The sequence below is a fragment of the Copadichromis virginalis genome, linkage group LG8 (genome assembly GCF_057382275.1).
Source record: "Copadichromis virginalis isolate Kocher_CV1m ecotype Utaka linkage group LG8, C_Virginalis_male_GT1.1, whole genome shotgun sequence".
In the NCBI taxonomy this organism is placed as follows: Eukaryota; Metazoa; Chordata; class Actinopteri; order Cichliformes; family Cichlidae; genus Copadichromis; species Copadichromis virginalis.
Genome location: NC_140625.1, coordinates 24,858,318 through 24,885,889, shown reverse-complemented (window position 1 = coordinate 24,885,889; position 27,572 = coordinate 24,858,318). Strand labels below are relative to the sequence as shown.

General features: G+C 39.5%; 1 protein-coding gene across 2 annotated transcripts; it reads right to left on the bottom strand.

Annotated features, from left to right (window-relative positions):
• Nucleotides 1–4,337: 4,337 nt before the first annotated feature.
• Nucleotides 4,338–27,081, bottom strand: cdc42ep4b (CDC42 effector protein (Rho GTPase binding) 4b). Of its 2 annotated transcripts, none has more exons than XM_085466739.1 (2): nt 26,874–27,081; nt 4,338–10,020 (listed from the first exon to the last, which is right to left on the bottom strand). In XM_085466739.1, exon 2 carries the CDS (start codon nt 9,853–9,855, stop codon nt 8,851–8,853), a length of 1,005 nt encoding a protein of 334 aa, XP_085322865.1. In that variant the 5' UTR covers nt 9,856–10,020; nt 26,874–27,081; the 3' UTR covers nt 4,338–8,850. The 2 variants fall into 2 exon arrangements, with proteins under 2 accessions (XP_085322865.1, XP_085322866.1); XM_085466740.1 differs by lacking the exon at nt 26,874–27,081 and adding an exon at nt 19,363–20,287.
• Nucleotides 27,082–27,572: the final 491 nt, after the last annotated feature.

The following is a 27,572-nucleotide window of genomic DNA, read 5'->3' as shown; positions in this document are numbered from 1 at the left end:
TGGACACATGGTTAATTGTAGTTTTCTACATATTAGACATAACAATTTCTTATTCCAAACAGATAATATCCTTCCCTAGATGTTACTGCATATCATCATATTTTTTTTACATGTTGGGCTCTTTTAGCATAGAAGGATTGACAGGATATGCCAGCAGTGGTCGGCAGGGGTGACAGTTTGTCTGCCATCTTTGATTCAGAGGAAATTTACTTGCAGTTGCACTAACTGAACACTGAATTGACCTCAATGGAGCATGGCAGCAGAGAGCACTCTAGAGGCTAATATGCAGTTCCACCATAGAAACCAATGCATTAAAGAGATATGTACGTTTTAGTAGCTGTCCACTCCAGTGACCACTATGCATCAGAGGGTTAAAAAGAGCCAAATTATGATTAAATTCAGTCTTTGCCAAATATATGTTGAGAGAAAAAGGGTCAATAATATGCAAATATTTTTTATTGATATAAATCACTCCCATATACACAATTATAAAGATGATGTAAAGCACTTTGAATATATTAGTCATTATTTTAATTTGAAATAATGTTGTATTCAACCATCCATACACAGGATCTGGAGCCTATCACAGGCGTAAAAGGTGAGGCGTAACTTGGAAAGGCTGCCAGTCTGGATTCTGCTATATGATTAATAAAATTTGAACCCAGCATTTCACAGCATTAGAGATTTCCAGCTCATCGTTTGCATTCCATTAAGTCATTCCCACAGGCTCGAGATCATCCATGTGTCATCACTGCTTATGTGAAAATAAATACCAAACTGTTTGCATTGGATTTACCAAAGGGAGATAAGGTGAAAATGCCATTATAACATATTTTTTAAAAACCTTAATCAACAAAGATGATGTTGACCTCATTCTGCAACTGTTTATAATAATGTAAAAGGGGAAGATGTGCAAGTCAACGTTTCTGCTCCAAAAATGAGAAAATAACGTTAGAAAGGACAACACAAGAAAAAACAGGGTAACACTAACCTGTGAGAAATATGATGACCATCGAAACAAAGGTTATCATAGGTGACTAAAATCAAACAAAAAACCTAAAAGAGGATGTTATTTTTAAAAATTATTTATTATCGTTATTGTGGAAAAAACTAGCAAAATCAAAAATAAAATTTTCATTTTAAAAAAATGTAACAATTTTGTTAGATTACAGATATTTTGTGCCAAATTTTTAAATTGAAAAAGTTTGAAAAACATGGAGGAAATTTCCTTAGCTGTAGTATTTGTTCATTTGTCAAATTTATTATCTTAACTTACCAAATGACACTTTAACATGTTCACTGAGAATGTGGAAGTCTACAAGACTGTGGGTCAACTGCCTCCAAAAAGTTACACCTATATAGATTTTCCTAAATCTTCCCTCTTGGCATATGCCCTAAATAATGTTTAAAGACTAAAACTAGTGGTGAAATTAATAAAAATATAGATAAAAAAAAAACATAAAACAAAGACACTGAAACACTGGGGTCTCAGAAGAAGAAAAACCCTTGTTCAAGCGTCACTTAGAGCCACTAGCTCCATCTAGTGGTTATCCATTCAACCCCTTTTCTAATTTTAATGCAAAAACTTAATCAGGAGAATAAATAAAATTTTCTTCTGGAATATTACAGATATAGAATTTGGCATAGCTGTTTTCTAATATTTCCTGATGTCTATGTTTACATAATATTAAAGTAAAATATCAAATCAATCTTTCCTAGAGGGAAATAATGAAATGAACACAGGCATGAATATATATACTAGAAACACTCTTGATTTAAATAAATAAATAAATGAATAAATGAGTGAATCAACTGGATATGAAAAGGTTCTAATCATCACAGAGGTGGGAAATTGGGGTAAATGCCTGGACTGTTTTTAGCAGGATTTCATCTTACTGGCACTTCCACATGACTGCTTCAGTGAGTCACCACTGTGATCCGACTATTTGTACTCCTCCAGACACCGAGAGACACAAACCAGATCCATTACTGAAAGCATAATTTAAAAATCCTCTTAGCTGCCCATGAAAATACATTTTGTTCTCCCTTTGTTGCATCGTGAAAACGACAAACAAAAAGGTGCAATATTAGTCATACTGGCAATTACCTTCGGTGGGTTCAGTTGGAAGATGTATATTCTTATTCCTGGCAATTTGAAAAGCAAATTCACTTGCTTGGGAATTTTGCATTCTGACCAAAAAGGGTACATTAATTCTATATTGAAATGATGCATATTAAGTACTTTTTTATGTTAATACATTTTGGATGAGAAACAGAAACTGGGTCACAAGAAAGGTCAGCTTGTGGTTGAGATGATTTAATGAAAATGGGAATTTGAGCTGGCTTTCTCCAGCAAATTTACACACTCCTGGTGTATTTGTATAAAGAACAGAGAGGACATTTTAAATCTCCCCAAACTCTTTCCCACTGTGGAGAAGATGTCGGAGAATAAGGATGGAAAACCTATGAATATATTTTTTTTCTTCAGACCAGTCTGAGAAATCTGCTTGAGCTTTTGGTATTTGCAGAATATCCTTTTTTTCCCCCAACACCATAATAACCTGATATAAACCAGTGTAAATGAAAGAGATTTGAAATAAGCTCACAGACTGTATTTAGATTTCCGATGTGTAGATATATTTATAACCCATTGACTGTCTTTTGCTCTTCTGATATTGGTTAAGGCTGGCACGGCACTGCACTGGTTAGCACATTGTTTTTACTATTCCCCCCCCCCCCCAAACATAAATAATTATTTGCAATGCAGACGCTGCCACAGACTTGGTCTCTTTCACTCCAACTTATTGTCATCCATCCATTTTCAAGTTGTATTTGCATGAAAATAACACTAGAGGGCAATAGTAGCATATCTTTAAATGAGCCTATCCACAAGTAATTTTTTTCATTCAAACTATTGAAATTCACACTTAAGCACCACTTTTTTTTTTTTCCTGGTGTGTATAGACGGCTTTACGGACAGCTGCCAAGCAGAAAAAGAAAACTATCCTTTTTAATTAAACTGCTCTGAATTTGCCACTGGACTCAAGGCACTTTTTCAACCGTGGTGGGGAAAAAAGAAAAAAAGCAAATTATTTAACATTGGAAAAAAAAATTCCAATAGTAAATCAAGTTTTTAAAATCTTACATAAGTGAACAGCCATAAAATGTAAATGTGTTTATTATTCATGAGAAGTGTCATAGTGACTAGTGCTGCGAAGTAGAGTAGAGAAGTGTTACTGCTGAATAATTTCATCGCTGACATTTTTAATAACAGTAAGAAGAAGTGGTATAATAAAAAAAAGGGGTTAAAAATGTATAAGTGCTATGATAGACTCCTTTTTGCTGCCTGTGGTGTGCCACACCTATGACAGCCCTTCCAGCAACCCTGATGTGGATAAGCAGAAGAAAATGGATGGAGGATTTAAGAAAAGAAACAAATAAAATACATTTTAGTCAGATATGAAGTATTCCCTCACAAATGTATATTTAACAACCTAAAACTGTTTGTTTTAGTGCATCCCTGAATAAATGTCCTGTTATATTTTCCAGTGATTTTCCATGGTTATGCCAAATGAAGCCAATTTAATCTGTCCAGATGTATTTGAAAAATTGCTTCAGAAATGATCCAGGTCTCTATTTAAAGCTTGTATTTCAACAAGAAAGCTGCTGTTTTTGGACCTAGGATCACAATCCTCTTCATAACCCTTTGACTAGCTGCACTGAACCCAGACATGCAAGTTAAATCTGGTAACAGTAAAGCTAATGTACATATTATCGCATATCCAGATGGTTTTTAATAGCAGAAACCATTTAAGGTTTAAAAAAGCAAAAACAAACAGATTTATTCCATCTGTACATTTCTGTACTACTCTTCTTATCAATCATTAACACGCCATAAATGCATGTTTTCTTGCCTTTTTGACTCTCGTTTGTAAGGTTCATGAACCGTGATGAGACAGTGCACGTTTTAAGGACTGCTCTGTTGTATTAACGAGGCTGTAAAGCCTATCAAAAGCAGTGTGGCTGAAGGATCCTAATTAGCTCACAGGACTCCACTTGCCATGATGGGATGTGAAAACTGTTAACACGGGGTTTTATCTTTCATTTCAGGGTTATTTGCGTAGAATAATCCACTGCGAGAGTGTGTTTGTTAAACTGTGGATTTGGCTCTTTCTGCAGTTCCCTCATTGAAATCGGACCTTGCAGTAGACGGCACAGTTTATACTGAGCTTTCTGCCTGTTTTGTGCCCAATGTTACACATTTAAAAAGTTTGAAAATTACGCAGCCTGCGATGACAGATTTGCAAATATGAAACAAAAGAAAGTTGATCACAGTAAAAGATTATCAGCTTTCTCTTTTATTGAAAAATATAGAAGTTATTTCAAAGAAAGAAAAGTGAAGATAAATATATTAATATACTGTAAAACCAGAATATGGAACAGGGAAAGAAAACAGTACATACTTGGCATATCACTAAAGCCAGTGGGGGGAAAAAAGGAAACATTCTTTAGCTGAACTTTGAGCCAGCTGTCTTACGCAGTTCTTATCTCTCTCTCTCTTTTTTTTTTTTTCACTCCCCACACCATTGCTGTCAGGGAATGAAAAACTTCTAAGCAGACCTGGGGCAGAGTGTGTTTGCAAATTCTTTTACATGGTTTATTCTGGCCTACTTAGGAGTTTCCCACAGAGAAACACAACAAATGCCCGAAAGTTAAGATCATTATGCTAAAATACATTAAGTATTTTAGCATAATTTTGTGTACTTTTCCACAATTTTCTATTTATGTCTTCCAAAATCTACAGCAATATACTGTCTGGTGTTGCAGACAGCTGTGAAAATGTCGCAATGCAAACACAATCTGACCACATATGTACCATATCATGTTAAATCCAATATTTGTCTGTTTGCTTAGTAGGATCTCATAGTCACACTGCTGGTAACAAAGCTTGTTTACTGTAATCGCTGATGGCACTACCTATATGTACATTATTTTATCAAAAGATAACAGCAAACGTCTTGGAGATGAACAAAAGGGATTGCATCACCCCAAACACTACATGTTACAAAACTGATCAACAGAAGACATCCTAAGATTTGGCCCATATACACTGAAATATAAAAAGAGGTCTATAATGCATATCTATACAGAAGTAGAAAAAAACTAAATCCAATGTGCTGCTAACATTACTACAGAAGCCCTGAGAGGCAAGTGAGGAGTTGAAAATTAAGGTGTTGTCTGTGTAATCTTTCAGAGTGATTTTTTCCCCCCACATCTGTGAGACAGGTGAAGAGAAAGGTTTCCACTAAAGTAAGGAAAAAGAAAAGTTCTGCCAGGGCCACATTTCTTTCATTTAACTAACCAGTAGTTTTGATGCTGAAAAACCAACCAATTACAACCAGAATGTAACAGAAAAATGAAAATCAAAGTGAAAAATTACAATTAAATGTTTCCAATTTATTTCCACCCCAATCGACTGAGTGAAAATATGTTAGAAACCCAAAAACAAACTTCCTACAAAATAAATTTAAAATACCCTGGCATAAGAAAACATTTTGGATCATGCATTAAAAAAAAGAAAAACAGACACCCACTTTTTTTCCCCACTCAGGACTTCTATACCTTATCCAACAATATAGTTAACATACTTGGCAATTTCCTCAGGATCGCCTTCAGTTTCAGAACGTCTTGCAATCTATACGGGCACATAGTGTTCCAAAACATTACAACAACCCAGAACAGAATGGCACAGCATCCTGATTCTATATACACAACCCTGCATCAGTGCCACAACAGGAAATTCCAAGCTAACATTTGTCAAATGTGGCAATTAGTTTTTTTTAAAAACACGAAATAATAGAAGAAGGTCAGACATTAATCATGGATACAAGAAAGTAAAGTACGCACTCTTTCTGTGTAATTTATAGCTGAAAGTAGAGCTGGGCGATATGAGATTTTTTCATATCACGATATGTTTTTTTCATTTCAGGCGATAACGATATCTATCACGATATAAGACAAATAACTATATTTGTAAGATTTAAATGTGCCGTTGCTCACAAGTAAAATGTGAAATAATCAGCAGCTTGTTTTTATTTAAATATTTATTTCCCATAATAAGTTCAACAGGGTAGATGTACTTAAGGAACATGAGACTTTTTCAGATAGATAAAGGCAAATATTGCAAACTACACAAAAGGCAGCCGCTAAAGCGTTTAAGTTTCAAAATAGAACAAACGAAACAGACTAAATTGTCAATTCCACTTAGAAACAAAATATTAATTCTAAAAATAAATCTTAGTTTGTTTTACAGAAGAACAGACAAAACTGACTAACTTTTGTCAATATCAAATAAACTGAGAACTAAAAGGAAATTCTCAATCTCTCCTTGTTGTATAGCTGAGCTTTTCAAACAGTTTTAACAGTTACTTTAGTCTGACAAAAGCCGAATGACGAATTAGCGCTTCCAGTCAGAGACTGAGGCTACGTCCACACGTACACGGGTATTTTTGAAAACGGAGATTTTCCGTTTTCGTTTTAAAAATAATCCCGTCCACACATAAAGGGAGAAATGAAAGAAAACGCTGCTATGAACATGCCAAAGCAGCAGGTGGCGCTAGATTCCTAACCGTGCAGAAATGTTGGCCAATCAGAAGTCTAGAAGCCTCGGTGGGAAAAAGTAAACAAAGCTGGGGCATAGAAGCAGAACAGAGTCGTATGTGTGGACGGACAGTAACTGTGTGTATATGTAAGCATTTAAACACTGCAGAGAGTAGAATTAACAGTAACAGTATTGTAGAAATTCATTTCACCGAAACAATAACGTGGCGCACAGTGTGACGCATGCACCAGTTTATTGTATTTCCAGACTTGCTTTCGGCACAATTTACAGTGCACGCTACTCTGTTTTTTGTCAGACTTGAAATAGCCGAAATACCTTCACACTGCGGAACTTCTATGGCTCTTCCGTTCGACAATCTCTCCGGCATTGGAACCATCATCTGTTTTCTCTTCGGTCACGCTCGGTTGATTTTTCTAGTCGGCACACTCATTTCCTCCATTACGCGCTGGCTCCATTACCCGCTGGCTGCTTCCCAAACAAACACACGTGCGGCTTGGCACTTGTTCTGTACGTAACAAGTCGCGCGACGTGACGCTGCGGCTGTGATTGGTTCGGCTCTGCGCTACTTAATTTGGATTGGCTGACCTTTTTTTTTTTTTTAAGAGGACAAGAGCGGCGAGGTCTATCGCGATAGCTTAATTTCTCTATCGAGTAAAAGTTATATCGCGATACATATCGTTATCGTTCTATCGCCCAGCTCTAGCTGAAAGTAATCTGGAGTAGCCTACCGAGTGAAACCAACTAAACACAAAAAAAGCCAAAGGGAAACAGCCCACCTATCTGTTTCTGGAGCAGTTCCAGCTGGTCGGGGGCCAATATTCTCGCACATTTAATGAGTAGACTGGGAGAAGCCAGATGATTGGTTGATTTAATCATCTGTTCCTACTATGTGATTCTGGTTGGGTAAAGGAGTTGAGTATTATCACCTTTGGGTCCACTTTGGGAAGTAAATATCCTTCTCATTGCTCAGAGACATACCTGATGCCCATCTGTTAAGTAGCAGTCCTCTAATAACACTTTAAACATGCTACATCCTTTCTCTGCTCTCAGAGACAAGCCTGGACACATGTACAGAGAGAGGGAATGCTTTTGACAGAAGCATAAATGCTTAAATGTAATTATATGGTGGCAACTCCCTTCACAAATGTCTTACATCTTTCCACTGACCTGCTAATCCTACTTCAGCTAAGAAGCGGAATGAGAGGCATGACAGACACACATATTTTACCACAATCACAATTCCTGTCTTGCTTTTTTTTTTTTTTTTTTTAAAGTACAAGACACATAACACTTACAAAAGGCCTCTTTTTGACAATTCACAGTTTTTCTGTATTAAAAAAAAAAATCTTTCACCAACTCTGATTTTGTAAAAGACATTTCCCTGTAATGAACATGGGATCAGGAGTGATTTAAGACAATTTATTGCCTACTTAAGGCCAGTATTTAAGTGCAATTCAGCCAACCTCTAACAAAGAAGATGGTTCTGTCTTTAGTACCCATAAGAAATTATGATATCTGGAAAAAACAACAACACAATTTTAAGACTAAGGAGTGCACATTAAGAATGATCCATCCCTTATGACAACAAATTAATAAATATTACAGCTGTCTGTGAATTTAAAGAATGCAGATATTCCCAATGAAAAATGGAAACAAAATAATAATCTACCCAACTCAAAACAGCAGCAGGCTGCTGTATACTAACTCCCAGATACTGCAGATACAATAAAGTAGAAAATAGCATAAATCAACTGTTAAACTCTTAAAAAGGCATAACTTTTTCTGTTTAGTGTCTATGCCAAAATAGTGTCATTGGCAAATAAAACCCCATATTCACTCACACACACTGGGATTCTAACGCCATCTTGGTTTCACTCCTCATCCTTTCCCTACATCCTTCCACAGAATCCATACCACACATCCACATTACCCAATCTCACTGTCATCTCTTCTCTCTTCTTAAAATGATATGTCTGTGATATTATTTACTAATGGTTTGCAATTGCTTCTTCTTGGTTAAGGGTTTAAATGTGGTAAACAATACTTTTTTGGGAAAACTGAGACTTTACCAGTAATATGAGTAAACCCAAACACTTCAAAAAGGGCCACTTTGTGAGCCAGTCAGTCTGCACTGTAGCGTGCATTTAGCCCACCCTAGCTACAGCATGGTGAAAAAGCCTTATTTATCATGTTTACAGTCCTTTTCAACTGTTCTTGGCAGCTAAAGTCTAAACTCTAATCTCATCGTCATCATCCTCGTCCATGAAGGTGAAATCTCTCTCTCCTTCTCCCCCACGTGGGGAACTGTACTTTGCACTGTCCGTGTCACCGTCATGGAGGCGGTAGTTAGGTTTCTCCTCAGAACCAGAGCTGGACACAGAGCAGCTATCCATATTGTGGTGGTTGTTCTTGGTTTGTAGCTCAGGGGTGTAGGGATCCACCATGGCTTTTTGCTGGTACATGCTGCGAGGAGGCCTTGCAGGGGCTCGCTCTTCTGCATCGTCATCATCTATGTGGGGAATGAGGGACGGCGAAGCATGGCCCTCGCTTCCCTTGCCTTCCTCGTAGCCAAGGTCATCCTCCTCCCAACCTTTCTTTTCCATCACGCTCAAGATGTCCCCGAGCATCGAAGGGCCCAGGTCAATGTGGAAGGACATTATAGACTCTGCGTGCTTCATCCCACCTCCCTTAGGCATGGATGGAGGCAAATCTGTAGGTTCGCCAAAATCCCGTTCCTCAAGCTCTGGATCAAGGGCTGCCATAGCTGCTGCTCCATTTAACGGCTTGCTTTCGATCTCATTCACCTTCTTCATTGGGCTTGAGGAAACGCTCTTTGGCAGTTGGATACCTCTGTTAGTACCCTCGTCGTTCAGGTACGGCAGGGATATGGCAGTCTTCACAAACTGAGAGGAGCCGGCAGAAGGTGCCATCGCATTGTACTCACACTTGTCCGCCCGATTTACAGACTGAGATCGCTTGCTGTTTCTGAAGGTACGGGACAGAAGCCCGGGCTTGGAACTTGGTGAGCCTTGCTTTTTGTCTGGCTCCCTGGGAGGCTCTCCTGAACGGGTGCTGAGAAATGAGGTGTCCCCAAAGGCATCGCCCCCTCGGCCCACGTGCATGGTGTGACGGAAGTCCCCCAACGGAGCACTGATCATCTCTGCGGTCAGGTCAGCCCGAGACCTCCGCTTTGACTGATTGGAGTTGCTGACCAGTTGCTTAAGAATGGGCATGATGGCAGTCTTTTAGTAACGATCCACAGGTAAAATTTAAATTAGGATCTGAAGGTGGTCAGGAGAGTTCCTTTCAAAGTTTTTAGCAATTGTAAGGGATGTTGTCAAAGCACATATAACTTCAGGTGTTTGAGTAGAGCCATTCTGGTCCTTGGTTGAAAAATCCTGTGGTGAAGAAGAAGAAGGAGAATACAGAGCATTAAAACCACATCAGTAGTTCTGTAAACTAAATGTAGCTCTGCAACATGGCAGGCAAAGTGAAAACAAGTAATAAAAAAAAAATTGATTCCATTAAACTGAGATAAAAATGTAACATTCTGCTTTGAAGAATTCTTTCTATTCATTTCTCATTACTCACTATTGCATAAAACGCTCTTTTCTGATCTCCATCAAGCATGGAAAGTTTGGTAGCCAGGGCTTCAAAATGAAGGCTCACTTGAGTGGTTCTAAACTCTAAAAGGTTTTCTGTGCAGAAGACTGTAAGGGTGTTATGCAATCGTGAAAAGGCTCTCTTGTACAAAGTTCAAAGCACCCTCACCTTACTCCAACCCAGTCACAATAGCCCCTGTGAAGTTCTACCATGGTAAACTTCATTCCTATTCAAATTAGTTCGATTCATCTGATACATTTTTGAGCTTTTTCTAAAAGTCTAGGGCTGCTGTTGTGATCCGTTTTTCATGGGCTGCAGTGCCTGCCATCACTGCTGTGCTTTAGTTCCCATTTAGGCCCCTGCCTGTTACATAACCAGCAAGACACAGGATACTGTGAGCTAGAGCAGTTGAAGCTGGCAGAAATAAAAGAAAGAAGAAAAAAAAGAAAAAAAAAAGACTGAAGAGGAACAACATCTCTTCAGCATGGATCGACTTACAGCACAGCTCAGAAAACTCCAGACCGACTACATTTTGCTCTCACCCTCCCCTGTCTTCAAGAGATAAATAGTTTCCAAAAACTGCTTTTTATGTTATTCTCTTTTTGGGTGGAATTTGTCTTTTTAAACCCCGTAGGCAACACTTGAACACTTCACGCAGTGTACTTTGTTCCGTATTAATCTGTTTTTCATATAACATATATCAGCAACTTCTATTACATTTGTCTATAAAGCTTTGGTGAAAAGTAGCAGATTAAAAGGTTTTGAAACCCCCTTTGGAAAGCAGAATGATTCTTTCACAGGTCAGTTTGATCTTTTCCATGCCAAATGACTATACAACTAATTTTAATCCTTAGACCAAACTGACCTTAAACCACTTAAACCTTGAAACATGATCTTAGAACAGAAATGCAGTGGAAAAGAGGTTTAAACACCCACTTATGTGCTAGCTACAGTCTACTAGCTCCATGTGTTTCTGACATTAACAATGGCTTCAATTGTTTAAGCCAGACAGAAATACCATTACTCTCAGTGTTTTCAAACTCACGCTGAAGCCCACGCTCTAGGGCTGCATGCGTATCCCCCATGAATGAAAGGGGGCTTCACTCAACAATATTCCAAAGAAACGTCACCCATGAAAACATTTGCATCTCTGACAAGAACCCATTCAATTGGAAAGGGAACTGATGCACTAGAGGGAACAGAGGGGGGCTTGATAAATGATAAAAGCTAGTGCTCTTCTTTTTTTTTTTTGCTCTTCTTTCAAAAGACAGATCATCCCCAAAGAGTACTAAATTCTATCCACTGCCACATTTTTATCTTCCATATTCACCACCTTCATTCAAGATTTCTTCAGTAGTTCTGGTGCTAATGGAAGAGACACATTGTTCTCACAGTGGTTGAACAAAGACCAAATGTAATAAGGATAGTACTCCAAAGGCTTATTTTCTTGTTCTGTTGAAAAAGCTATTTGAGTTCAAGCTCACACCCATATACGTGACAACTGGAAAGAGCTTACTGTTACTAAAGCTATTTACGCCACAACTGGGTGCCAAATTACAAGATTATAGCTTAAAGCAAACAAACACCACCAATATCCTCCGGAGCGGAGGCACTGTTGTTAAATTAATGCGGTATGATCCATCATTGGGTAAACCCTTTATTATTTCATGCATTGTGCAGTTGCCCCATTAGTATCTGCTGCACAAAAGATTGCTGAATGTGTGGGTGACCGCTAAAGACAACTCATCATCTTACATGTTCCTCCCTGGTGCACAAAGTTTTGTATTTCTCTATGGCAACGTCAGAGCTGAGCGCTGGCTACTAAGTGGGCTTCCTGTCTCTAAGCTGACCAGAAACGGCGAGAAAGATTTTATCCCCTACATGGAGAGATCAACTCATTCAGATGGATTAACCCTTCCCGGTGACCACATGCCAGGCAATAAGACAAAGTTCACAGTGCAATAGCTGAGGGGCGGAAGCTTTTGATGTGCCATGTGACTCGAAGACATTCAACCTCAGCATAAAAGATGTCACTGAGTTCTCGAATATCAAAAGGTGCAAACCTCACACCTTAAGTCATTCTAGGAAATGGCCCATTTTATGCCTTGGGGAGCCCCTTGGTCTTTGATGAGGAATAGTTTCAAAACCCCGCAGGGTCATCAAGACCCCATTATTGTGGCTGTGACAAAAAAAATGAAGCATGACCTGCCTGGAGTCCTGTCATATTCAGTTTTAGCCTTTCAGTACTTTGTAAAAAAAATACATTATGAGAAATGACAGTCATTTTCACCATTCAGTTTCAAAAGAACACTCCAGAATGGTTCAATGCTCTCCATATGAAACGGTGACAGTGTTAAATGTTCTTTTACACAGAAAAGGGATGTTTCTTCTTTGTTTTTTTAGTTCTCAGGGGAAATTTGTCCATGCTGTCATCAGTTATATGTACATTTAATGCTTAGATTGTTAAAGTCATTGGCAGCATGACTATCAGCACTATAAAAAGTTATTTTGGAAAAGCAAACAGATTCAAGGACTCATTTTCATTCACATCAGTAGAGTGTATTTGAAGAGGAAATGGTGACCTTTTAGATAGATTTCATTGCACAATAGGCGAGCGGGAGTATCTTATTGTTTGGTTTTCTGTTTCTAGGTGACCCTTTGTTCTTCTCATTTTATTACTGTTACTAGCTAGATGAAAGAAATGGAAGTATGGGGCTTAACTACAACTCCGTCTAGACATCTAAATAGAAAATAATTTAAACACAAAAACGCTGTTAAACCCGAGCATTTACTCATACATTGTGTTGAAAAGGAATTGGTTGATCAGTGATTCCAGTTTGACCTGACACTTGACACTCCCAGCCCAGCTGGGGGCAAAATTCCATTTTAGCTCTTTTTCACACAGAAGATCATATTCCTATTGGATAGCTACTGATGCAACACAAAGAAGGCTTATACAACTTTGTGTCAGAGCACTCAGTGTGCCTAAAAATATGAAGATATTGTTAGTTTGCTTCAGTTGAGAATCGGTTTTTGTTTTTTGTGCCAGTCAGTGACAAAGCCTTTATGTAATGGAGTCCCACATGGCACTAGCTTGAACTGAGACAAGTGGTGACAGGGCCATGAATGATTAAGAGCATTTTATGTCGCCAGCAGAATGTGATGTGGGCAGAATGACATCACAACAGCCAACATGCTCATCAGCGCTCAGCGTAACGCTTGTAATCCTTAGGATCACAGGCGTCCTGCAGTCCTCGGCTATCCTGTGTCACTTTCTCTCCTTCCACTCAACAAAGAGGGGAAAGAGGCTTTGGCTGCTCATCCAATAACAACTTGGCTACTGTCATGTTAAACCAACCGGCATGCAGACTATATAAGAGTTTCTGTTTTTATCTTTGGCTCCATTTAAATTTTTTAAAGTGAGATGGAGAAACAGTCTATCCTTTTTTCACGAGGTGGAGGAGGCCTTCATGCAAATATTACAAAGAGTCAGGTGAAGGGTAAATTCAAACCTTGTTATTTTTAATACTAGAATAACGAGCATATATTTAAGCACATAATGCACTGCCTAAGCTGTCTCTGCAATAAGAAAACTTCTGCTTGTTTTAACCTTGAACTACCCAGAGTCGTCTCTATAGTTCATTCCCACTGTCAGTGTCATTGATATGCAAATGAATATTCAAGTTAGCCAACGCCATCTATGACACTGCTAATCAGTTAATCAATGGAGCTGCATAACAATGGAACGTTCTTAACTCAAAGTGACAAAGAAGATTGGGAAATTTCATTAGCACTTATTCTGGCAGGCTCTAACCTTCACACCAAACATCTGATTCCCACGGGTGAAGATGATTCCCACGGGTGGGGGGGGGGCGCGTGGGGGTAAAAAAAAAAAAAAAAAGCACTGAAATAGCAAAAAGTTATAGAGAGAAGAACGACTGTTGAAAGGTGAAACAGATCACATTGCTGAAGGAGTTAAAAATAATACATTCAATTATTTCTTATTTTACAGCAATTTGAATTTGTATTGATGTGAGTTCTGTGGTTATGTTCAAAAATGTTTTTGTAACATGTAAGAGAAATAAAAATACTATTAAATATGGTGCAAAAACTAAAGGATTAGGAGAACTCATGAACTATGTATGAGTCTGATTTCGACTCACATCATGTAACTGCAGCTCATTAGCAAAGCCTCCCTCTGACTTCACGGTGCTTTTTCATGTGCCTCAAAGTTTCCTCCAAGCAAATCTACTTACTTGCCTTAACTCACCACACAGATAATAAATAATAAATATAAATATGCCGTTTGTTTTGGCCTTGCTTGGCTTGCTCCGCCTGCAAACAGCACCCAAAAACTAAATCAGAACTGCATCTAAAAAAATAAATAAATAAATAAAATAAAAAAACACAACATCTGACTAACACCATAAGACAGTAATGAAAGACTTTTGACGTGATTTTCTACAATTGCATGCTCTGCTACAGACAAATAAAAACAATAAACTATCATTTGCTTCTTTGCTTATTTGTTACTGCCTGACACATAAGGAACCTGTTCTTCCTGTTTAACTTCATTTATAGTTACCTAGCTCTAAGGCAAGCCTTGCATGATAAACAGCAAAAGTATCCTGAGCAGAAACATGCAGAATGTTATGACACTAATGGCCTCACCTCTCAACAGTAAAGGATATACATACTTAACACAGGTGAAACTGACTTGTACAAAGTATGATTACATGGTGAATGGATCCCACTAATATAAGCACGTCTAGAACACGCTCTACCTGCTTATTTGCAAGTCTCACTGCATTTTTCAGAGAGAAAACAGGGAAGCAATGAGAGTCAAATTTATCCAGCCAGTTCTTTTTTACTGAAGAGTCTGCAATGGCATTCCACTTCTAACACGCAGGTTCTAGGCAGAGCTGTGCAGACGCACGTCTGCAAGTTGTCACTAGTAAATTTGTAACATAAGCTATTCTTGTTGATCACTAAGTGTTCTCTCGGCTGATGAAAAGACAAAAGTTAGAATATACAAAAAGTCTTTGCATTGAAGTAAAACAGACTGATAAGTGTTAAAAACATTAAAGTGAAACACAGCATCACCATTGCAGGGTGACACGCTATTGAGATTTTTAGATAAATACAAGCAAATGTCTCTGTAGTCTCTGCGCTGGTTGAATTCCCATAATCTTTTTTCGGTGTAGCCACAGAGCTATGCTTTACTGATCCCAAGGGATATGAAGTGAAAATAAAGCAGTTTTTTTCACATGAACTCCAAGAAAAGTTGAGAGAATCACTTCAGGACAATGTCTGAAGTAGGGCTGTCACGATTAAGTCGACTATCAAAATCGTTGACGACTGATTTAATAGTCGACGCATCGTTTGAAGCTTTGTAAGATCCCAAAAGACGCAGGAATAAGTAGCAGGATTTAAGAGTGTAATAATGAACTGAAACAGAAGATGGCAGCACTGCATGTACAAGGATGCCAGCTGCCGTTAAACCCCGAAGAAGAAGAAGCTTTGTCCCAGAATTCATAGCACAGCCCAGCTCAGTTTCCAACAATGGCGGCAGCTAGTTAGTTTTAATATTAACTCTTATTATTCTTTTTGGGTCACAAAATAAACGTTTAACATATTTTCAGGCGAGAATGTAGCTGTGTAAACCTCAAATATCTGCTCAGTTTATCAAGACATCACATATTTTCAAAAGCGCTCCGACGTTTTCGGAGACATCTGTTACCCACTAGCTCGATAGCGAGCCGGGGTCAAGGCTCACTGAGAACACTGGACTCCCGGCAAATCGTTTTCAAACCCACCGCCGTCTTTCGCTACTCAGGTTAAACATATATAAGTCACTTAGATAACTTCAAAATGTTATTGTTTGGCTTTTTTCAGTGTTTTATTTGTTCCTGAGTAAATCGGTTTGGCTGAGATTAAATTATAGTTTTTACACAGCTGAATAAACGTCAAGCAGAAAACTGATTATCAGAAGTGTGAGATGCTGGAGAATATACTCCGGTGTCCTGTTATATTTTAGATAGCAAGGAGTTTATTAAACTTCACCGAAACAATCTGTAAATTTCATTAAAGTTTAATAAACTATCATCTTGTCTTTATTTTTAGTTAGCACATATCTTAAACACTTACAAGCTGTAAGCTAATGATAGTTATATAAGAGCAGATGCTGCTGGTGCAATAAGCTGTACGTTTTACGTCCAATGGATGATGATCTGATTAGTCGACTAATGGCAAAAATAATCAGTGACTAGTCGACTATCAAAATAATCGTTTGTGGCAGCCCTAGTCTGAAGTAAGGAGAAGGTCCACTTGAGACACCCCGTCACTAGAGGAAATACTTTGTAGGGTTTAGACATTTGTGCTGCGTGGGTAGAGCATGCAGACGGCAGGACGCACTGTATGACACCAGCGTACTCGCTGTGAATTCACTGGAATGTGTCAGTGTCACATGCCTGCTACTGGACATCCAGAGCTTGAAGGTTTAAGACCCTTCTGACTTTACTGAATATTTGTATTCCCACACATATCTCCGATGGGCAATGTCTTAGAAAGTTCAGGTCCAGACTGCATTTGGGAAAATTACTTAAGTTGAATTAATACGATTTATGCAGGGAAGAAAACATAACCAAGAGTTTACTGATGCTATTATGCTGACCTGTTTTCACTTAACTTATATTTTTATACGTTTTGAGTTGTGTATTTATTCCATGCCATATGGCGTGTGGTGGAAAAAGTTTGACAACCACAGTTTCAAACAATCATTGATGTATAGTTTCATCAAATTCCAGCCAGACAGACTTGTGCTGTTGAAAGACTGTCTTTGAATTAGGAAATGCTGTTTATTTGGCCTAAAATCCATACAATGGTCATAAATCACTTAATACTAACAAAGCCTTTTTTCAATAACAGCTCTTCTGTGCTGTTTCTAATGCATTGATTAGCAAAATGCTGTATGTACTTCAATGGGTTATGCTTACGTAATGCATTTCTACTGTACTGTAACAAATTACAGAACAAAGAAAGTCCTAAAGAATACCTTTGTTTTTATTTTAAAGGGTGTATGTGCAATAAACATGCATTGAGGTCATATAATATAGGGGGTGCTAGGTTTTGTCATGATATACACAGCAACCTTGTTAAGCTGTAATAAGAGAACAGAAGCAGAAATTGATATGAGGTATAGTTTGGTCAAGATTTACCAGAAGCCTAAAAGAAAGCAATTGTGCCAGTATCAAAATACAAATATGGTTTGTGCAATCTGAACTTGAGATTTAAGCAACACAACAGCTTAAAGATACTTGAAACCTGAAACAAGCAGACAATGGGCTTACACAGAGGTCAAAGATGAGTTGTTCAGGTCACTCCTGAAATGCTGAGTGCTTCATGTAAAAAGCCTTCAGGAGTTCAAACAACCAGGACACAAAGACATACCTACATCCGCATGACTGTTGCCAAAGTACCACCACCTGTGTGTGTGGAAACTGTGGAGTATCAGCCTCCAGGGCCCCACTGCCACCCAGGCAAAAACAAAAACACAAGAGGATTAAGAGCAGCCTTTTCAGCGTGAGCGAATAAAACCAGCATGTCTGGACTAGCCCTCTGCACTGCGACAGTTCCTTAGGGTGTATGGCACAACCTCCAGTTACGACCCCAACACTTCCTGTGACACAAACACCAAATGAATTTATTTTCAGTCTTTACAAATCCTGATATCCAGAAGCACAGGACAAACTTCCAAATGATTCTTTGTGTTTCCAGTCAAACTGGCCTTTTATAAATCTGTTATTCCTGCATGGCTGGACAAAGCAGCAAATACTGGGTGGGCTGCCATGCTGTGCCCCAGCCAAAGAGAGAAGAGAAAAAGGCTGGCTCATAATCAAACAGATAGATAATGAACATGCTCCTTGATTAAAAAATAAGCCTCTGCCCAAACAAGTCTACCGAGAGTTTGTTTTGAGGGGGAAAAAAAATATATATATATACACCCCCCTCTTGGTGTATGAATAATATCTAGAGTAAAAATTAGAGGGAGTAAAGCCTTTCCCATGTAAAGCAATATTACCTCAGGGACTTGTGCAAAAAAGGGAAGGCACAGATGGATTCACTGAAGAGAAACACATCCTCAAAGGGCGGTGGAGGGTGTCACCACATTGGATTCACTCAGTCATGCCAGCGCAGTGACAGACGTTCTTTCACCGTGTCCTGCATGAAATGTACCCAAGCCCTCATTATGCCTACTGTGGATGGCTTGAACTATACTCTGTGTGCGTGTGTGTGTATGCGCACGTGAGCGTACATGTCTAATTAATCGCCAAAATCCTCCCCATCAGTCTCTAACAAATAGACAGCATTCACGCCTGGTACCAGAGGTCAGGATCTGAGCCAAGTGGTTGAATTAACTGTCCAATAGCTGCTGGATCGTGAAACGATGCAGAATTTCAACTGAGGATTGTTTTGTAGATGACAAAGAGGGAAAGTAATGCTTTGTTGTAACATTTGGCTTACACTATACTTAGAAAGTTTAAACAGCTTACATGCCGTATTGGCTGGTTGTTTTAAAAATGAGACCTTGGGGAAAACCCCAACAAAAATAAAAAAAATTGGCACTATATTAAAAAAGATAATCTAGTGCCAGACAGCCAAGCTCAGCGCATATATCCGCACACACTCTCTGGTAAAAGCAGCAGTAGGCCTCTCAATGGGACTGAAAGATAAGTGACCGTTTTCTGCTCTGCGTCAACTTATCAGCAGCTTGTGGCTTTTTTTTGTTACTTTTTTTTTTTTGTTTTTTTTAAATCAGCAGCCTCCTTGCTAAACTCAAATACCCAAACTGACTATAAAGACCTTAAGCAGAGAGCCCTGACAAACAAGATGAGTTAATAAACCCCCATGGTGTTCACTTTAATGACACCGACTGCAGCAGGCTAAACACTCGCTGACCAAAGAGAACACCCAAGCCCGCAAACATAGTCACTTCAACCAGATAATAGCAATTCACAACAGCTGAGAAGCTGAAAAATGCCATAACAAGACAACAGAGATAAAAACTGGAACACGGTACACAGCTACTGCACTCCTGAAGCATATTGTAAGCTTAATTGCACCCTTCCTTGATTTACCTGCATCCACTGTGATTTTGTTAGTGCTGTGTGTAGATGTTGTGCTTGCTGTGAGTGAGCATGTGTTTAAGTTCTTACCAGAGTGACTCTTCAGGAATGTCCAACTAGCACACAAGGATAAATTACATCTCAGTTGCTCCTCAAGGGTTGGGCAATCGTCATAGCCAAAGCGCCCTATCATCATCCTACGTGACTGCCAATATAAATAAAGAGCTAAATAATGCATCAAGGTCATTTATTGGCAGTGTTGGGACTAACGCGTTATTAAATAACGCGTCACAGTAACTACGTTATTATTGTGGTAACGAGCACGGTAACTAGTTATTATGCCAAAATCAGGAACGCGTTACTCGTTACTGGGATTTAGATAGGGTCGTTACTCGTTACTTCGTGTGGTGGCTATCGCGGAGCTTCCACAGATTCAGTAACATTAGCAAGTGGTGGAGGCCAGCAGGTGGATGAGGGAAAGGGGACGCAGAAGGAAAAGAGACCCGAGGCGGCCGCCGGTCCAAGTGTGAACTGCACTTCAGGTAAGAAGTTATGACCTGCAGTCTCTCTGGGTCAGATATGAACCAAGTTTAGGTGGAGTTTATTTTCGTTATTCTGACTTTTTCCGTACTGCGTGCTAGCTAGCATGACGGAGTTTCTATACAGCTGGGTGGGTGCTATGAAGTTAATGATGTTTAACTTTATTTTGTTCATAAGTTATTAGAGTTGCCAACCTTCCCGTCTGGTATTTAGAGAAAATATTACGCGTTTCTTATTGAGGTGAAAAGGAACAGTTTGTCCCGTAATTCAGCTACAATGAAAAAGACACAAAGCTGGAGTTACTCTGTGTCTTTGCTGCACAGCTGCCTCTTCTCCTTTCATCCTCTCCCCTCCCTCTCCCGTTTCTACTTCAATCATGAAACTGATCAATGATCAGCTGATCGGCTCTCTTGTTTGTTTATCGCTCACTTTGCGCAGAAAGAGGAAACCAGCGGATGTCGCGCTAAACAACAGCAGCACGTTTAAGCTTGATCAGCTGCTGTTAGAATTTATTTAATATTAATTTCTAGTATCAGCTGATGTTTGCTGGAGCCACAGCTGCAAAAAAGCTGCTGGTCAGGATGTCGGTTTGGTTATCTGGTAAGAGGGAAACATGAAGATGAAACCAGGAGATGTCCTTACTGGATCATCAGAGCTGAACAGGTGATGGAGAAACAGGTTTACCTTTTAGGTGACATGAATGAGTTGAAGGGAAGTTATCAACTGTTTCTGAGAGACAAATAACCCCAGGATCCTTTTTTAGGTAGCTGACAGCTGGTAACTGTGCAGGTGCAGATCTAGCAAAGTGTGGCCAGGGGGGCATGTAGGGCATTAATAGGGAAAGGGGGGCACAAAGAAATACTTTTCTTTCTTATTCTCATTTAAAATGTCTCGCTTTTAAAAAATAATTATCTGAATCTTACAACAAACGATTGATAGATTGATACATATATACCATCAAAACAGTGAACATCACTGTCACAACAGTGTTTGTTTTCATTCAAAGGCTTTATGATTTTTGCTATAATGGCGGCCAGTCTCTAGTCAAAATGCCCGGGATGATTTTTCTGTCCCAGTCCAGCTCTGTATGCAGCTCATCTGCAGTCTGGTGTTGCCTACATCTTCCTATTCAGAAGGCAGAATTTCCGAGTTCTGAGTACAATCGAAAGCACCACGACTGCAGTTTTTGTGTTGGATGTAAAAGGCGCACATGACGCTGTGACGTAGGCTAGAATCATGGCGGCGGTCAACAACGGTCCAGGCGTGGGATTTCTCTCGTGGAAATATGCACATTATCTTTTCCTTTCTATTGGTAGGTGGCACAGTGCACTTGTGGCAAGTAAGCAAGCTAGAAGACTGGCAAAGTTATGGAAGAAACACATTAACAAGAGAATTCTGAGTAAAACCAAAGTTACTTTCCCTAGTAACTAGTTACTTTGAAAGTAACGAGTAACTTGAAGTAACTGAGTTACTTTTGAGAGAAGTAACTAGTAATGTAACTAAGTTACTATTTTAAAGTAACTTACCCAACACTGTTTATTGGTAAGGTAACTGAGATAATAGTCAGTGCAATAATCTAATTAAATATAATTGGGAGTTGGGTCAGAACGAACTTGAGATTCAAGTTTAACAATTTAGGAAAAAAATCGTAACAATAAATTCTGTTTATCTATGAGCCAGACGAGAGAAGAGCCAAAACCTAAGAGCTTTCATGCATCACCACCTGATTTTCTCAGTAAAAACCTTTCAAGTATCATCGGTGTCATCTTACTGCAGTTCGTCTTTCTTTGATTTGGTTTTCTTAAAGACATTTGGCATACTACTTTGATTTGGCACTCAAATAACAACTTTGATTCCCTGGAAACTGGCAGCATAAAGTCTTAATTAGTAGAGTGCATACACTCAACCTGCTGTGGGTGTGAACAATAAGTTTAAAGTCCATCAGCCACTAAGTGTGAACTAACACAAATGTGTTCAAGAGTCTCACACATCCACATACAACCCCCACCCCCCAAAAACCCAAGTATATACACACATCTCACTAGCTCCCAGTTTGGATTTAGACAAACTGTATTTGTAACTGAGAAGCCAGCAAAGACACACAAAGCACAATGGAAAACAAAACAACAGAGAGGAAGGCGCGAACCAAACCCTTCTGGCACACCCAAAACCACACGCACATACCTATAAAGGGAAACAGACTAATGCAGGTAAGCTCACACAGGACGGGCCTCAAAGCTGATTCATGTAAACGACACTGAAACACATTCAGTTAAAACAAAGAGACAAAGGAACTTCGATCCTTATCAATTTAGGTATTGCAACTTCACCCTAGTCCATTCACAACACAGAACTGCTGACCTAGAAAAGGACCTCTATAAACTCAGGCAGGAAATGTGTGATTCTCACAGGATTATCAGATATGCATGACAAGAACCCACAACAACTCATGTGACTGTTCCCATCTCCTGAACTGGTTTCCTTGCATGACTTTGTCATCTGGTAGTCACAGTGGTGACCAACATACTTCCTTTGTCCTTTTAGTATGCTTAAGGCCAAAACCACCTGTTTCTGTGGTCACTCAATGCTGGAAAACAATGATGGCTCATTGGAGTGTAAAAAAGGCCAATGACAAAAACTGCCAGCTGCACACCACCAGTTACTGTGTTTTTATTTTTGGTTTGTTTTTCTACACTATATTATCCAAGTCTACAAGAGTCGGCACATATGGTGCAGAAATACATCCTATTAATTGCAATACTGTGTCAGTAATTAAGGGTAAGTAAAAGGACGTAATACAATCATAACTGTTTAATGATCAACTCTGTATTGCATGAAAGCTTCCACTGTTGCCAGTACAGCTGAAAGAGCTGATGTAGTTTACACACATTTCTATTCAACTCTATGCCTGTTACTAGCATACTACCAGGTCCTGATCACCAACTCTGATGAGGAGGTCCTCATCATGAGCTTTAATCCTGGATCAGCAAAACTCAACAGGCCCCAGTAACAATGCAATTCTGGGGAGTTCTATATATATTAAACTATGTGTCAGCAGCAGTGCACTGGTTGCTACTGAAAGAGCTAACAAAGCATGGAGGAAGCTAACAGGAGCCAACAGGTTGGTAGTTTAGTATATGATCCAAGCCTATGTCAACAGTCCGTCGGCCGACATGGACAGTGATAACAGAGGGTGTTTTTTTGTTTTGTTTTTACAATGGCATGAGAAAGAGGAGCTCTCATGGAAAACCTGTGCAAACACAGGGAGAATATCCAACCTCCGTATGAACCTAGGACCCATTTGTTGTAAGGGACAGAGCTAACCACTGAACCACCATCTGATAAGACTTCTTATCTGTTACTTCATCCATTTGAGAAGGTATACTCAATGTGAAACAGAGACCATGAATTACAGAAAGATGCAGTAAAGACTTTTATTTTGAGCGGAACTATGACAAAAGCAAATAAATTAGCTAAATAATCATTCCATTTATGGTCTAGGTCCTGTTGATAGATTGCAAAGTAGATTTGTGTAACCACACTGGTCCAACAACAGGATTTTGGATTATGTGATTTGGACACGCCAATCACCCTGATGTTGGGTATTGTTTTGTTATCTTCTTCAACATAACTGAAACCAAAGAGGGTGTTCTGAAACTTTGCAACATGGGATCGAGTCAAGCCGGCCACATTCAGCAGTTTTGAAATGCCTTGCGTCACGCGTGCCAATTTTCCAGACTGGTTTCACAGTTTAAACAATTGAGTTTAAGACATCAACAGTGACAGGTGATGCAAAAACGAGATCATACTGTGCCAAAACATACAGTACTACTGCGTGACAGATTTTGAAATCTACTCTATGCTGTCAGCCTGTTGTTGGGAGAGGACAAAATGACTTTAGTGTTTAGCAACGCAAAGTAAAACGTTTTTCCCGTTGAACTGGTTAGGTTACATTGATAACCAAAAAAAGGCATAGGCATGGTGATGGGGTGTCAGGTGCATAGGGGCTGTTTCGAAAGAAAAGAGAGCACACTCTTCTGAGAAAAGATATGTCATGTGAAATGAAATGACAAAAAAAACAAAACTGTTGTATCACTGTTTCAGGTTAGTTCAAGTTGCTAAATGTTTATGCAATTATTTCTAGAACATTGATGCTACAAAATATGTCTACATGTCCAAGTTTCTATGTGAACAATTTCGTACTTTTTCCCTCTAATTTGCCATCAAATAAGACAATGATGGTCTCTGATGAATTTGCTTTTTCTTTTCTGACATTCAGAGTTAACTATAATTTGCAAAAACCTGAAGACACTGATAAAATATTAAACTGTTGCTTTTCATATCAAGTCTGTTCAAAGGTTAAGTCAAACATCCTCAGCATGACTGCTCTTCAAAGACCTCATTGCTTTCTTTGCAGGTGGGGTGAATCCTGTAATTGTCTGAGACAAAGCAACTTTCCTTGGGGAGTTCAACATAACCAGAAAGAACAGCTTAAAAAATGTGCACATGCGTCACTCGTGAAATGATTCAGACTTTGCAGAAATGATCAGGCCTCCATAGTTTCAAAGCTCTGGAGGGCTTTTTTTCAATGTAAATCCAAAAGGTATTAATTCACACGAATAACTCAATAATGACCTTTTGCTTGCTGCAAATTGCCCTCTTTGAGCCAAATGTCAAGACATTCTCTCATCATTACCTGTCAGTCTCCCATGGAGCTTGGAATAAAGGTAGATGAGCAAACAATTTACAAGGCCATTTCCTAAGGCATGGGAATATTACTCCAAGTTGTCACATCTGACTCCGGTTAACCAATTTATATTTATCGCCTAATAAAAACAAAAAGAAAAATGTTTCTGCTCTTACATTAAACCGTCACGTAGTATGAAACCCAGACACACAAATAAAACAGAAAGTCTATAAGGAAATGAGGTGCCCTCAGTTTTTACTAACTACACAAAAACTGCCTGAAGTAAATGTTTTCATGTACATGAGTCTAAATGCACGTCCACAACCTCTACTACTGCACACCCTCTTTCTAATATAAAACTGTAATGACCTCACCACAGCCAAGAGTTGGGAAAGTAGCCAGCTTCCTCAAAACGCAGCAGGAGTATCCTCCAGAGGAAACTCAAAGAGCCTCCATAGCAAAAAAAAAAAAAAAAAAAAAAAAAAAAAAAAAAAAAGCACAGTCAGAGATGACACATACTCTCCCTCCCCTACTGGCTGTGCAGTGGACACAATAGATCTCGATGGTGAGATATCTGCCTGGCAGCCCTGGAGAAGACATCCACTAAGGAGCTGAAAGGCCTGAAGTGTGTGCAGTAATGCAGCACTGTTGTCACTGGAAAGAAGACAGAGAGACGCAAGAGGATGCCAGGAAAAAAAGAGTGGCAGCGCTGGCAGGATGGTGACAAGTCAGTGTCGGAGTTAAGACAAGATTTCTCTAGTCTGGTCTAGTTTTTTGCACTCGTCTAAGTTCTTTGATTTAGAGTTATCAGTGCAGAGTACGTAAATGATTCATCGAGCAAAATGACAAGAACAGACCAACCTTTGGGCTCTTGTTAACTACTGCTCTGTGTTTGTGTGTAGGACAAGGGCAATAGTCACACAAAGTCAACACCAGACCTGAACTCATCAGTCAACGCGTCCTTTCACTATTGTCCAGACCGACAGCTTAACAAGCGTGAAGAGCTGACGATGAGTGAGGAATAATGAAACAGAATGTTATAAAACGGACCTGCAGACTTTATGGACAGTGTAGTTAAAGTCGGGCACACACTATACAGCCTTCATTTAGAGCATGATGAATGAGGCCGGGCACGTATACAGCCACTGTGGCAACTCTTGCAGCAAATTACTCAGTTCATCAGGCGGGATGATGACCATAAGAGGTAAGTGCCAAGTCTTTAATCACAAACAGGAAAAAACTCCCTAATGATCCAGGGAGGTGGACAAATATGCCTGCCAAAGATGGGGTGAAAATAGCTGTTTAGATTGTAGAGCTCTTGCTAGATTCCCAGAGATTTCACTGAGATCCAACAGCAGCGGTATTAATGTTACGTAATTCTCACTGAAGAGAACTGATGCTCATGCAACCATCTGCCCCTTGCTCTGATTAAATCATGACCCGTCCTGTAGCCAAATATAGTTATTTGGGACACTTTTCTTAGACTTTGCAACCTAGTTTTAACTCTGGGATATCTGCTGCTTCATTGAGTTAGTTGCTCTTATTTACAATATGAAAGGCCAGAGTTTGTGGGCACATTACCACAGAGGATCCCAAATGTGAAATACGTCACTCTCTGCAATGGTAAACCCAGCTAATTCCTTTCTTGAGTAGTTTTTGGGCCCAAAACAAGAAAAATATCCAACTTTAATAAGTCATACAAAACTGGATTTGAAAAAGAAAAAAAAAACCTCAGGAGATCCCATGACTTTTAACGAAAGTTATTAGCTCAGCACAGCTTTTTGGCCATTATTCAAACTGAAAGCACAGCAAAGTCTATAGTGGCATAGGTCAAGAAAATGGTTCCATATCAGGCAGGATATTTGTAATTTTAAAAAAGCACCCTTTAGATTAACGTGTTGGCTCTTGAATATGTTTTAAACTCAGGTGGTTACTTTTATTGTATCTTTTTTGACCCTGTACTTTCCAGTCTTCCTCAGGCTGATGGAGGACACAGAGGACGCGAGAGAGCTCATTGTTTTGGCTCCATATGGGACACCGAGGAGCTCGATGAAACTGCCAGGCTCTGATTGTCCAGAAGCAGATGACATTCAAATGAGATGCAGATTTCACTCCGTTGGCTTTACTTCAACCTACGCCTCTTCCTCTGACCCCACAGAGTATTCTGGAAACTACACTCAACACACTGGCTACAACCCAAAGATGACTAAAAGTCGTCGCTCGTCATCAGAACAGCTCCTGGATACGTGTAATACAACAAAACATCACTCCTCAGGTTACCGCGAAGAAACGTTACCTTTTTCTTTAAGGTCCACGCGGTGGCGAAGTTTCAGACTATATCCCTCTCAACTTTCCGTAAACACCGCGAAGGGTGAGTTAGCACAAACTTAGTTATGAGTCCGTAGAAAGAGAAGCAAGAGAATTGTGGCAGGACGGTCCCTGTTCTGGTGCTCCCAACGTTCGTTTACTTTGCATCTGTGTGGCTCACAAAGCGGCCCTCCTCCTCCTCCTCCTCCTCCTCCCCTCCCCTCCCGCGCTGGAGAGCACCACCTCCTGCTGCGGTTTAAAGGGCCAGAGCGCCATTTATCCACAACGCCTAACAATAGCTGGGACTTCAACTTGAGTATCCCAAGCCTGACCCAGTGAGTGGTAAAGGCTGTTCCCCAAGCTAGCTGACAGGGACTAGTTGCTGCGAAGTAAAACATTTGAACACTTAAGGGAGAAGCAACCACCGTCTGGCTTTTTGTACCGCACGGGCTACCTTAGAAATGAGGCTGGCAGGGGAAACTGGTTATAGCCAAACTCTGCTATGCCCAAATGCAACAGAATTTGCCTACTGGCACATCTAAACCATGATCTAAACACAGATAAAAATAATAAAATCTTGCTTGCTGTTATGAAACAAGGAAATCTGCTGTTCTGTAATGTTGCACCCATATTTAGCTCCATAAAATAACAGCTTTAAAAAAAAAAAAAAACGTCTTAGACTCATTTA